Source organism: Ostrinia nubilalis, chromosome 21 (assembly GCF_963855985.1).
Source record: "Ostrinia nubilalis chromosome 21, ilOstNubi1.1, whole genome shotgun sequence".
Taxonomy (NCBI): domain Eukaryota; kingdom Metazoa; phylum Arthropoda; class Insecta; order Lepidoptera; family Crambidae; genus Ostrinia; species Ostrinia nubilalis.
The window spans coordinates 5365294-5379032 of NC_087108.1; the positions used below are offsets into that span (position 1 = coordinate 5365294).

Genomic DNA, 13739 nt, shown 5'->3' on the forward strand with positions numbered 1-13739 from the left:
AATTAAAGAAGTTAAAACTTTCTAAATTCGAATTTGCGAATCACTGGTCTGGTCAGGCAGGTGGAGCTGACGAGACGCGTTGGCGACAAAACAGTTGCTGAAGGTGTTCGCTTACACTTTAAAGTACCGCTGAGCTCTGCAAAGTGTAACGTTTCAGGCGGTATTTACCTAATTCGCATCAACTTACTAGAATGTTCCAACAAACACATAATAATAATATACCGTAATGTCAGAGATCAACACGTTATGCGTGTGTATGACAGATTTTTAGCGCAAAAAATATGAAAACTTCATTTGAAACAAACATGTTTATTTACGAAAACAATAAGTAAAATATTGTATGTCATAACAAAATTTTTACAATAATATGCAAAGCTATGAATTGAATATTTTTCATAAGATTTAATCAATATCTCATGAAATATCATTCTGTAAATTCAGTAACTCCCAAGTAACAGTTATTTTTTTAAATTTACATGACGATAAAGTGTAGTACATAAAGCTATAAAACAAATCATAAATCAATTTTACAGCTATTCCTTTATTGTGTAAAAATGTAAAAACTAGTGCAAACTCACACAATGTTACACGTTTACCGGGTTTTTGTATTGATTAGTATCAATTTTATATTCGTCAAATGTTCTATACCTAGCTTAAATGTTCAAAAAAGTAAGCTTTATTTTTATAAGTAATGTAACTTACATAAATAGCTATCTTCCTACTTACTAATTGACTGATGATGATATAATTAATTTCTTGGTTTATTTCACTTCCTTCCCACTATACCAATACATAAAATAATATTTATTAACCCATTATAGACTAGCGGTCCCATATGGTACCACTTTTTTGTGTGTTTTAATTTGGCTCTATATATTAACACGTGAAAACATGCAGTGCTCTGATTGATGCAAGTCGTAGCCAATAGATATGGTCTATGCTTCTAGGAATAAAAATTGACAGTTATTCTTTTCAGTTGTGTGTAATTGATTATTGAAATGAGTGCATCAAAATTTTCTCTTAAAAATTGACGCGCCATTCAAGTAAGTGATCATATTTTTTTTGTGAAATAGTGAAATACTGATTTTGTTACAATCTTGTATTCTCCATAAGTGCTCTTATTGTGAAATGGTGTAAAATTACGTCGACAGGTAATAATAATGGGAAATATTGTATGTCAAAATTACTGGTACCGTACGGTACCGCTAGCCGCTTACGGTGTCTTTTTAATTATTTTATGATTTTTAGTTTTTACTGTATTTATTGGGAAGTATGTGATATATTCAATGGTATATAAGGTATACAGGAAGATAAAGTAAAATAGTTTCCTATACTTTACAACACCATGGGTTTTTATTTACTTTAGATGTAACTTACACGAAACTTTGGCAGTTTTGGAGGACGATGAAGGTCCCAAGACGAAGCATATATTTATAGAACGAACTCAAGATAATTGCAACTCTCGAACAATATTAGAGTATAGAAAATGTAACGTGGGGCTATGTGCAGCGTGCAATGCCAAGCTCCATTCCAAATTTTTGAATATTCAAAGATAAAAATGAATATTTCTTACCCAATATACAGTTATTTTTCACATTTAATGTTACTCCTGTTATTTGCTTGTATATTAATACATATTATAATAATAATAAAATATATAATTTACCCTATTTTTATAAAGTCCATGATAAAGTTATGTTTTAATCGACTGACACGGTAAGAGGCTAGCGGTACCATATGGTACCAGCATTTTTTTTCTAGATTACAGGTCGGATCATTTTTTTAATGCTTGTATAGCATTATGTAGACCATAACTGTGAACATATTTCAAAAAAACAAAAATCTTACACTTTAAGAAAACTCAGTCTATAATGGGTTAAATTCTAAAGAATGTCTGTTTGAGTCTTTAATATTTATCACTGCATAGATTTTGCGTGCTTATTAATAAATATTTAATTAGAGTGAAATATTTGACGTGCCTACATTATACATAAGTAAATATTTAATTTTAACTACATAAGTTGTACCTACTGTTTATTATCTAGGCCTTTCTCCTAGCACTTACAAGCGACCCAAACAGCTCTATATTATCACCACATAATATCTCAGGAATTGTGTATTTTCCTGGATAAAAAACTATCAATATCTAGACAGTTTTCTGTATAATTTTACTACACTGAAGCATTTTTTATTTCTCTATAGTTATTATGCATTAAAATGGCAGGCTAACTACAACAGGCAATGTATCTCTACAACATTTTCTTTGTATGTATTTTATGTTATTCTTTGAATCCCTCAACAAGAGGAACGTAATCATAAACCTGGAACAAACACGGTTCACAACTGAGTGGTTCGATTGGTTATTTCATTACACACAATATTACATTGGCAGCTTGATCCACACGATAGGCATAATACTTATTGATGTAATGTGCCCTAACTGGTACTGCTTGTTGTTGTTTATGGGTTTTTTGTATTTGTGTAGGTACTATTTTGGCACGCTAAGATTTCTGAATAAGAATTAGGTAGCTCATGTTCTTAAACTGGGTTGTACTATCTTACTTTAACTACTTATAACAAACGTCAAAAGTCTGTGAGACTCTATACAAAAAACACCGGTTATGGTTTGTATAAGGCGGAACGACACAGCCTTAATCTCAAGTGGTAGTTTTTCGTAACTTTATAAAGGAACTTCCAGTTTTCATTTCCACCTATATTGAATTAATGTTTTTGTAAAATCTGTTTTGCCGTTTTCTGAGTTGAATAATTTCACAGAGTTTATGTACCTATTGACTATAACAATAAATACAAATACTCGTAGTATACCTATGTCCTAATATACAAAATAATATTTGTTTACATTACATTACAGCTGACGCAAAACTTATCGCCAGGAAGCGTCAAGACACATTAGATATGTGTCGCATTTTCACTGTCGAAAACGAAAAATTGAATAGAGCTCATTCTAAAAACTCTTACCAAAATGGCGGGAACAGACGCTCTAAAAGAGAGACAGGAGAAATGAAACCTACAGTGAACGTGAATACTGAAAATGTAGAGAAGGCCAAGAGAGTAGAAAGCATTGTTGATAAGCTGTATGAGGATATTGTTGAAGATGGGGCGCCCGTGACCTACAGGCATCGAAACTTAGAAACTTTAACTACTAAATCTTATGTCCAAGTAAGTAGGAAAGCGTAACTTAATTATTCAGTCAGTTTGATGATAATTGCGCTCTTTAATTTTACTGGCCTATATCACCGGTCCTCCTGCTTATAGTATACTTACCGTATACATACATACTTTACATAGATTACTATGAAACTTGTTGATATCCGTAGCATTGCGTAAATCCTGCTACTAACTGATTAGTTGTAGTTTACCTATAGATCTTGCTACAACATATCCGTAGCATATCCTAGATCCTGCTACAACATATCCATAGCATGTCTTAGATCCAGCTGCTACAGCATATTCGTAGCACATCCTCGATCCTGCTACGGCCCACCGTAGCATATCCTAGATTCTGCTACGACACACCGTAGCATATCCTAGATTCTGCTACAACATATCCGTAGCATGTCCTAGATACTGCTACGACCCACCGTAGCATATCCTAGATTCTGCTACGACACACCGTAGCATATCCTAGATTCTGCTACAACATATCCGTAGCATGTCCTAGATCCTGCTACGACCCACCGTAGCATATCCTAGATTCTGCTACGACCCACCGTAGCATATCCTAGATTCTGCTACGACCCACCGTAGCATATCCTAGATTCTGCTACGACACACTGTAGCATATCATAGATCCTGCTACGACCCACCGTAGCATGTCCTAGCTAGATCCTATTACAACGCACCGTAGCATTCCTCTTATATTCTCTTCATTTACTCTGTTGCGAGTTCCAAGACAGTTATCCCTGAGTCTACTTTTTCATAAGTCAGGTTTTTTGGAAAGTTGTGAGAAGAAGTTCTGCCTAGATCCAGCTACGATGCACCTTAGCATACCCTAGATCTTGCTACGACGCACCGTAGCATATCCTAGATCCTGCTACGACGCACTGTAGCATATCCTAGATTCTGCTACAACATATCAGTAGCACGTCATTGATCCTGCTACAACATTATCCGTAGCATGTTCTCGATCCTTGCACAACATATCCGTAGCATGTCATCGATCCTGCTACAACATTATCCGTAGCATGTCCAAGATCCTGCTACAACATATCCGTAGCACGTCATTGATCCTGCTACAAGGTACCGTTGCACGCCGTAGGAGCTGCTACATTACATTCCAAGCATGTTTCATAAAATAAGTATAGGTATCTGATTATAGGAGGAAAAAAACAAAACGATGAGGAGATTTAATTTCGCCCCTGCTGAACTATTGGGACCACTGCCAACCGGCGAACCATTTGAACCATCGAATCCTGAGGACGTAGGTACAGGCATCGACTGGCCAAAGAGATGGAAACATGGGATAGTGCCATATTTTATAGACTCTAAAACTTATGGTATGTTGACTACAAATTTTACAGTATCCAAATTAATCATAGGTATTTGATAGATATTTGATTAGTTACTATTTTGCACCGTATATAAAAATTTTCTATTTGGCCTAAAGGTTAACTGGTAGAGAATGCCACACGGCATTAAGTTCCTCTTTTGTACCGTGTTTTTGTGTGGAATAAAGATTTTAAATAAATAAAATAAGTGTTTGGAAGCAAGGTGTTTGGAGCGTGAGACGTCCACCTACAAGGTGGACCGACGACATCACAAAGGTAGCAGGGAAGCGCTGGACGTAGGTCGCTACCAATCGATCAATATGGAAAGCATTGGGGGAATGGACGTCCTATGGCTGAAATGATAATGATGATAATGAAAATAAGTGTAATAACCTGAAAATGTTCTCAGACGCGCACTTAGCAGAAGTGATAATGCAAGCGTTCGAGTACTTCGAGAAGGCCACCTGCATCCGCCTCCAAAGGCTGAAGGACCGGCCGACTGACAAGGACTCGCTGCAGAACGTGGAGTGGCTGTACATCACCAACCCGGCAGGCGTCAGGCAGTGCGTGCACAGCAATGAGCGGAAGACTAACAAGGGTGTGCAGGTAAAGGATCTTCAAAAAACTAGTACTAATACTTGTACATCAGTTAAAACACCTAAAAAGCAACTAAATTAGGTATTTGTCGTGACATTAGAGTCAAAGCACACGATGCGTTGCGGCGCACAGCCACAGATATTATACTCGTATATATTTCTATGTAAGACGACGCAGCGACACCTCTCCGACATCGCACCGCCGCCGCAACGCATCGTGTGCATTAGCTCTATGTGGCCTATGTGGCCTATTAGCTCAGAACTCTCTATTTCTTAGCTTTTACTTCATCTTGTTTTTTACGGGTTTCAAATAATTTGTCGTAAATAAAAAAAATATTAGTTATATCCCCGCGCACAGTGTTTTATTTTGGCTTAGAAGCGGACATCCCTGTTTTATTAATTCAATCGTTAGATATTACTATTATGTATAAAATTGATGAAGGAACTAGTAGTTGTATTTGCTTAGTTTCGAAGAAATATTCGATTTTGTGATTTTATAAAAAAAACAGTTTTAGAAACATATTTTCTAAAAAAATTACATTAAGTCAGAATTTTGTAAATAAATTTACCTATCACTATAACGTCTACCTTTATGCAGAAATAAATGGTTATTGCTGCAGTAATTTAGGAATTATTTAATAATTTATGATTTTCAGAAAACATTTTTTTCTCCGTTACACTAGAAAATTGGCAGCTATATTTACTTTATATTGATGCATGATATAATTATCTATAATACCTGAAAATATTATTTGCCTATCCCGTGGAAGTTCGAAGATATTTTAATTTCTATGAGTTTAGAAAATTTATATGTAAATAGGGTTGTCATCTGAATATTTTTTAGTTTTTTAAATGCCGTCCGTAACAATACGGTTTTAATGCCTTTGTTAGATAACTATTGAAATTCATTGCTTTTACCATTATTAATTTGTCTGGTCGAGTTTGATCATTATAGAGTTGGCCCTCTGGCGGCTTATTGGAAATCCTATCGTTTTCGAAACATCGATATATATGTTGCAGTCAAAACTCATAATCGATCAAAACCACTTTTGACTGCAAATTTCAGTTAATAGTGGTTTTGACCGATGGCCTTAGTCAATATTACTTTTGACAAATTTTTCTAGTCGTATCATTACTTCCACGGGATAGGCAAGTAATATTTTCAGGTATTATAGATAATTATATCATGCATCAATATAAAGTAAATATAGCTGCCAATTTTCTAGGGTAACGGAGAAAAAAATGTTTTCTGAAAATCATAAATTATTAAATAATTCCTAAATTACTGCAGCAATAACCATTTATTTCTGAATGAAGGTAGACGTTATAGTGATAGGTAAATTTATTTACAAAATTCTGCCTTAATGTAATTTTTTTAGAAAATATGCTTCTAAAACTGTTTTTTTTAATAAAATCACAATATCGAATATTTCTTCGAAACTAAGCAAATACAACTACTAGTTCCTTCATCAATTTTATACATAATAGTAATATCTAACGATTGAATTAATAAAACAGGGATGTCCGCTTCTAAGGGAAAATAAAAGACTGTGCCGCGGCCCCGTCCTCTCCAAACTAAATTTAATTTTGTGTAGGAGTGACTTTACCACAATTAGTCAATGCATCAAGGCCAACAAAATATTATTAATATTTAAAACACTAATGTATTTTTGTTGAATGTAAAAAATGAATTTTGTGTGCATTTATGTGATAAGTAATATCCTGCCTTAATAATCTGAAATACCTACTGAAGAGATGAATAGGTATACTGCGATAAAATATTGTTAATAGTGATATATTTGTTATTTTCTAGATGGTAGTGTTTGGATATGACTGCTTATCGCTCGGAGAAATTGTACACGAAGTGATGCACATACTAGGCTTCTCACACGAACATACTCGCCCCGATAGAGATCAACACATAACTATTTTGTGGAACAACATCAAACCGGGTGAGAATTGTAACATCTTATCTTATCTTATACAGGGTGTTAGGTAAATGGGTATATGAGCCGACACTAGCCCATGTTAACATGGTCATATAAATGGTATGGTGAAGTCAGAAAATTGATATCTTCATTTTAATTATTTTATTTTTCATACAAATCGGATTTAATCAAATTTATTTTGTATGAAAATTAAAAAAATTAAAATGATGATATCAAATTTCTGACTTCACCATACCATTTATATGCCCATGTTAACATGGGCTAGTGTCGGCTCATATACCCATTTACCTAACATAGTAGGGAATTTAGTGCAAGAACCCCTCCACTTTGGTATAGAAGGCTCATTTTTGCAACAGTAGTTCTTTGGGTGCTCCTGAGTGGATTTCCGTCGGTAGACATCGGGAGCCCCCCCTGTGGTAGCAGGGGGAGGGGGGGCAAGTTTCCTTCCGCCGCGCTTCACTTTAAGGCCCATATCTTCAAAACTATGGGTATTAGGGCAAGTGTGGTATCATTTTCGGATAATTAAAGGATGGCGAATTCATTTCTAGAACAAACTTTTTGCCTTTTCATACAAAAAAATTGAAATATTGAGTAAAATTCACAAAAATCAAAAAGTATTTTTTTTAATAAACGTCGTTTACTTTTAAACCACTGGAGCTAATCTAATAAAAAAAATATGACCTGAAAGCTACATTTATCAGGATTATAAAAATATAACATTGTATGGTACTTTTTTCGCAAAAAGTAGGTGAAAAAAATTTTTTCTTCAAGACACAGCGGGCGAATTTTATTGCGCATCGGAAAAAAATATTTATTTTATCCATGGATTCATACTATTTGGTTCATAAGCAAGCAAGAATTATTATTTTAGAATTTATTTAGAGTTGCTGGCACATCAATCTACCATGATTTGTATTTTTTCGTCAATTGATTTTGAACTCTATGTGTGAGACATAAGGTTGAAAATAATTTTAACATTGAAAATATCATAAGAAGAAAGCACTAAATAAAGAACTTTAATTTGTTTAAACGTCTTAATGATTATTATTATTTTAATTAACACTTTTATTTGTACATACTATTGTACCAGTGATTTAACGGAAAGGTAAGTGTGAGGAAAATGAGGTTTCACAATCATAGTACGGGAGATATTTTTAGTACAAAGGTTACGGCTGTGACCGTTTTAGTTGTTTTTTTTTTCAGACAGCACCAGCTTCTGCACTACTTCTTGCACTTACATCTCACCATTTCCAGGCAAGCCTCGGCAGCTACGGGCAAACCGGTCCATGTAGGCTCCATCTTGCTATCGACTCTGGTCCACCCCCAACCAATCGGGTAAAGGGAAGACTCGAGTCGGTTGCTTGCACCTGATCCTATACGCGAATCCCTTGATATACTGCCAGTAACCAAGGCTGATACAAAGCTGCTGCTGCTGTCTGGGTTATCTTATGTAGGGTCTAAGCGTAGGCCACAGCGACCCATTAGGATCTTTATGCTCCATTTTTTATTCCCTATCATCCAAAAAAATCCTATCCATTAGGTGAATTAAGCGTCTGAGTGAAAGCCTTCTAAGTCTTCTGATGCCGGATATGCTGACCCAAGCAGACCCATCCTTACAGTATTGATTCATGGACCCCACATGTATTCCACATGCTCGAGAGCTGTCTTCTGTTGTTAGGCCCATTTTGTGGAACATGTGGTTCGTTCGTAATTGCTTGGGCTTAGATACCTTAATGCTTAATGAGTTTTCTCCATGACCCTGTGTTTCCCTTTAGGAATGATTTGGAGAGGCTTATCTTATATCGTTGGAGCTTTCCCATTCAGCACTGTGCTTCTTGGATATGGCCATATTATGGCCATGAGGTATGCCGTTAGATAAAGATAAGTATCAGTTCTGACCCAATAGGTATCGCCTCTGACCCTAGTTTCGCTAGACTGTCGGCTCTCCCATTGCATTTGATCCGTGTATGTCCAGGTATCCCACATCAAGGACACTTTCATGCCTTCCGAGTTTGTTCATCTTTAAGATTGCATCTAGAATAATTCTAGACTCAACCTTCACTGAGGCGATGGCTTTTTGTTTGAGTTGCGCCTGGCTGTGGATCAGGATGTAAATATTGCGTTTTTTACACCCCTGTTCTTTAGTGCACACATATTATAGCGTAGAATTCAGCTTGAAACACTGTAGCAAACCTCCTTAAGCGTTCACTATGTTCGAAGTGTTTACAGTAGACGCCCGTTCCTGTTCCCAAGGCCATCTTTACAGTGGCGGCGTAAGTCCTAAGGCACCCCCTGGTAACCCCCACGATTTTGGGGTTACCTACCGATTCCAAGATTGAAAGACAATGACATAGACCGCAGACTTGCTATGCAGATGCGCCAGTGAGTACTTATCTGTGCGACATGTGTCACCCTCTGATGCTTGGCACCCGGCCCCCCCCCTACGCCGCTACTGCATCTTTGAGCTATCAGTAAACCAGATTAGGCTGTTCTGTTGGGATTTTGGTCCTCTTTTCTAGTCGTCCCTTGTTCAAGATCTATCCACTTATTTATTAGATCAATCCAAGGGGTTCGCGTATAGGATTAGTTGCAAGCAAGCGACTCAGTCTTCCCTTTACCCGACTGGTTGGGGGTGGACCAGAGCCGATAGCAAGATGGAGCCTACATGGACCGGTTTGCCCGTAGCTGCCGAGGCTTGCCTGGAAATGGTGAGATGTAAGTGCAAGAAGTAGTGCAGAAGCTGGTGCTGTCTGAAAAAAACAACTAAAAAGGTCACAGCCGTAACCTTTGTGCTAAAAATATCTCCCGTACTATGATTGTGAAACCTCATTTTCCTCACACTTACCTTTCCGTTAAATCACTGGTACAATAGTATGAACAAATAAAAGTGTTAATTAAAATAATAATAATCATTAAGACGTTTAGACAAATTAAAGTTCTTTATTAGTGCTTTCTTCTTATGATATTTTCAATATTAAAATGTATTTAAATTATTTTCAACCTTATGTCTCACACATAGAGTTCAAAATCAATTGACGAAAAAATACAAATCATGATAGATTGATGTGCCAGCAACTCTAAATAAATTCTAAAATAATAATTCTTGCTTGCTTATGAACCAAATAGTATGAATTCATGGATAAAATAAATATTTTTTTCCGATGCGCAATAAAATTCGCCCGCTGTGTCCTGAAGAAAAATTTTTTTTCACCTACTTTTTGCGAAAAAAGTACCATACAATGGTATATTTTTATAATCCTGATAAATGTAGCTTTCAGGTCATATTTTTTTTATTAGATTATCTCCAGTGGTTTAAAAGTAAACGACGTTTATTTAAAAAAATACTTTTTGATTTTTGTGAATTTTACTCAATATTTCAATTTTTTTGTATGAAAAGGCAAAAAGTTTGTTCTAGAAATGAATTCGCCATCCTTTAATTATCCGAAAATGATACCACACTTGCCCTAACACCCATAGTTTTGAAGATATGGGCCTTAAAGTGAAGCGCGGCGGAAGGAAACTTTCCCCCCCTCCCCCTGCTACCACAGGGGGGGCTCCCGATGTCTACCGACGGAAATCCACTCAGGAGCACCCAAAGAAACACTGTTGCAAAAATGAGCCTTCTATACCAAAGTGGAGGGGTCTCCATACAAATCATTGCACTAAATTCCCTACTAACACCCTGTATATATAAAAGAAAGTCGTGTTAGTTACACCACTTATAACTCAAGAACGGCTGAACCGATTTAGCTGAAAATTGTCAGGGAGGTAGTTTAGAGCCAGGAGAAGGACATAGGATACTTTTTATCCCGTTCGAAATTAAAAAAAAAGTCTGCTTATTTATTGCCATTAAGGCGGAACAAAGTTCGCCGGGTCAGCTAGTTTAAAATAAAATTTCATCGTAGGTATTATCGGCAACAGTGTTAACTACCCATTGCCGGTCATGTCATCTCGTTCTATCGCAAAGAATCACCATTTGATGAGAGCGAGAGCAAAAACGGAAATGGATAGTTAACAGTGTAGCCGTGTGTACGTCGTCAGCAACATAAGTTTCTATGTTCTATGGTCGGCTATAATAAATCATTATTCGTAGTTTGTATGAAACACAAACGAACGAAGACAGTAAATAAAACACTGTCATTTATGCAGGAAGTAAAATAAACTTTACCGCATAATTAATCGATAGGATTAATTTATTATTTCAGGCTACAAGAAATACTTTGAAACTCGTGAAAAAGATGTGCTGCAGAACATTCCTTATGATTTCGCTAGCGTGCTGCACTATCCCCCGCGAGCTTTTTCCAAAAATGGACAAGTCACGATTATGGCTCAGGTTTGCCTCCGTTTAGATATTAATTAATATTTTCTTAATGAGTGGATCTTTTAAAAAATACAAGTAGTAAATTGCCGTAACTTTAAAATGTGTCTCTACATTTTAGCCTGGGGTAAAACTTGGCCAGCGCCAAGGTCTAAGCGAAGGAGACGTTGAGAAAGTAGCCGTCATATACGGACACGAGTGCGTAGATCGGAATCGGCAGTACCTCCTCAAGACCTGCCCCAGTGTGGTCAGAGCCGACACAGAGCCCAAGAACATAACGCAGGAGGAGATCGGGGAATACTTCGTAGACAGGCTGTGGCGATACGGTGTTGTGAACTACAAGCTCAGAGACCAAATGGAATTTTGTAAGCACTAATGACGTCTTCATATCACATATCAAATGTGTCAATTCTCTAAACCTAACGTTTACGCATTTATTTAAATAGTTACCTGATTAATATTCATTCATAGCCATAATAAGACGTCTTTATCCAGTCTCGTGTATTACCTCACGAAGTGATGTTAGGTACTGGTATGATTCATTTTCACTCAGTCAATACTATTTTTCAGCTGCTGAAGAAAAAGAAAATATTAGAGCAGTAATTCGGCATATCGAAAAGGAGACGTGCATCAAGTTCCGAGATATTACGCCAGAAGAGGACGATGATACAGATGATGAAGCACCATCGGTAAATGAAGATGAAAAATCTGAAACGGAGCAAACTCACCCTCTAAAGAAACCTGTTGATGGAGCACCCGCAGAGACAGCAGGTGAAGCAAAAATTGAAGGCACGGATGCTAAAGGCATCAGTGATAATGAAGTTAAGCATGGAGACGTCGAAGTTAGTACAGTTGATGCAAGAAATTCTGTACATGACGATATTAATATTTTGAGATCGGGTAAGTGACGTGAACTCTTTGTACATAAGGTGTTAAATTAAGCTGAATTTGATTCTGACCGTGTTGGTACCTTACGTATTTGAATAGCAATATTACAAAAAAAAAATGTCTTTCCAGGAACAGCAATCCCGAAAATCGCAAAAGCCAACAAGCGTTCGCGAGTAGAACAGCAAAAATCTCAAAGGCGTCATGCCGCAGACATACTTGTGTTCGCCAGGGGAGTAGAGCCGGGCTGCGAGTGCCCCACTCCAGGCAAACCTAATGGGAATAAAGTATGTATTGGTTAATTTAACACTCAATATCAGACTGAACATAACTTTTATTTCTTGTTGATGTTATGTACTCGTATTTATAAATAATCTACAACTATAACTATTATTATTATAGGTCTTGAAAATCAACGCTGATTGCTTCAATTCTGTTAACGATCTCCTCCATTTATTCATGCACATATTGGGCTTCGATCACCAACACAATATGCACGATCGAGATTCTTATCTACATATCCTCTGGGATAATCTTACTCCAGGTATTTTAAATAATTTACGCGAATGCTTACTAGATTTGCACTGGGATGATAAATGCATTGATTCTTTTTGCAGAGATCAGAAAGGAAATGTCAAAAAAGCTACCGCCAGCTGCATCTTTAGGGTTAAATTATGACTACCAGAGCGTGATGCACTACCCTTGGCTTCAAATCAAAGATGGAGTTACCAACATCATGTATCCAATTTGGGTAAATATTTTTAGGATATTTTAGTTGGGTTACAATTTCCATTTTTTTTTATGTGACAGGAGGCAAACGTTTAAACATTTTAAGCATTCTTAATTTTTTATGAGTTAAATTAGGCTATCCTCACTAACTTTCAAGATTTACTAATTGACTATTTCTTTTATTAAGGCTTCATGCGATTAGCTCATAATTATGATGTGAAAGTAGTTAAAAAAACATAATTTCCCTTATTTGTTCACAGAATGATGGCTGGGCCATGGGACACTGGCAAGGTCTTAGTTCTACCGACGTCATGAAAATTAACCTCCTGTACTTTAAACAGTGTTTAAGTAAGAAAAGTTTAAGGAAAAAATAAAAATCTTTCAATGATTGTATTTTTTTTATCCACAACGAGGAAGCTCTTGGCCTGTATCTCACCTGATGATAAGTGACGATTAGGCCGAAGGTGGAAGCGAGCTCTACCCGGAATCCTCAACTACGGAGGAACTGGCTATCTTACCTCTAACTGCCGGAACACAACAATATTAAACTTAGTATAGTAGTTATATTCCCAAACAGTATGAACCGGTTTAGATTCTGTTGTAATTATGATTACCAATTAAAAACCCTCACAACACTTTCACATTATTGTTTATTATAAAATTATCACTTCACGGGATTTATTGCAACAATATCTATTTTAACGGTAAATAAAATATTTACCCTCCCGACGTTTAGATATTGTTGCAATAAATC

The 13739-nt window shown here is 36.4% G+C and overlaps 1 protein-coding gene across 1 annotated transcript; it reads left to right on the forward strand.

Moving 5' to 3' along the window:
* The first annotated feature begins 531 nt into the window (after positions 1-531).
* On the forward strand, positions 532-13374 carry LOC135082448 (uncharacterized). Its single transcript, XM_063977244.1, has 12 exons — positions 532-669; positions 2873-3180; positions 4340-4517; positions 4918-5114; positions 6918-7056; positions 11259-11386; positions 11493-11736; positions 11942-12271; positions 12389-12543; positions 12659-12800; positions 12874-13007; positions 13246-13374. Exons 1-12 carry the CDS (start codon positions 582-584, stop codon positions 13357-13359), a joined length of 2157 nt encoding a protein of 718 aa, XP_063833314.1. The 5' UTR covers positions 532-581; the 3' UTR covers positions 13360-13374.
* The last annotated feature ends 365 nt before the right edge of the window (positions 13375-13739 follow it).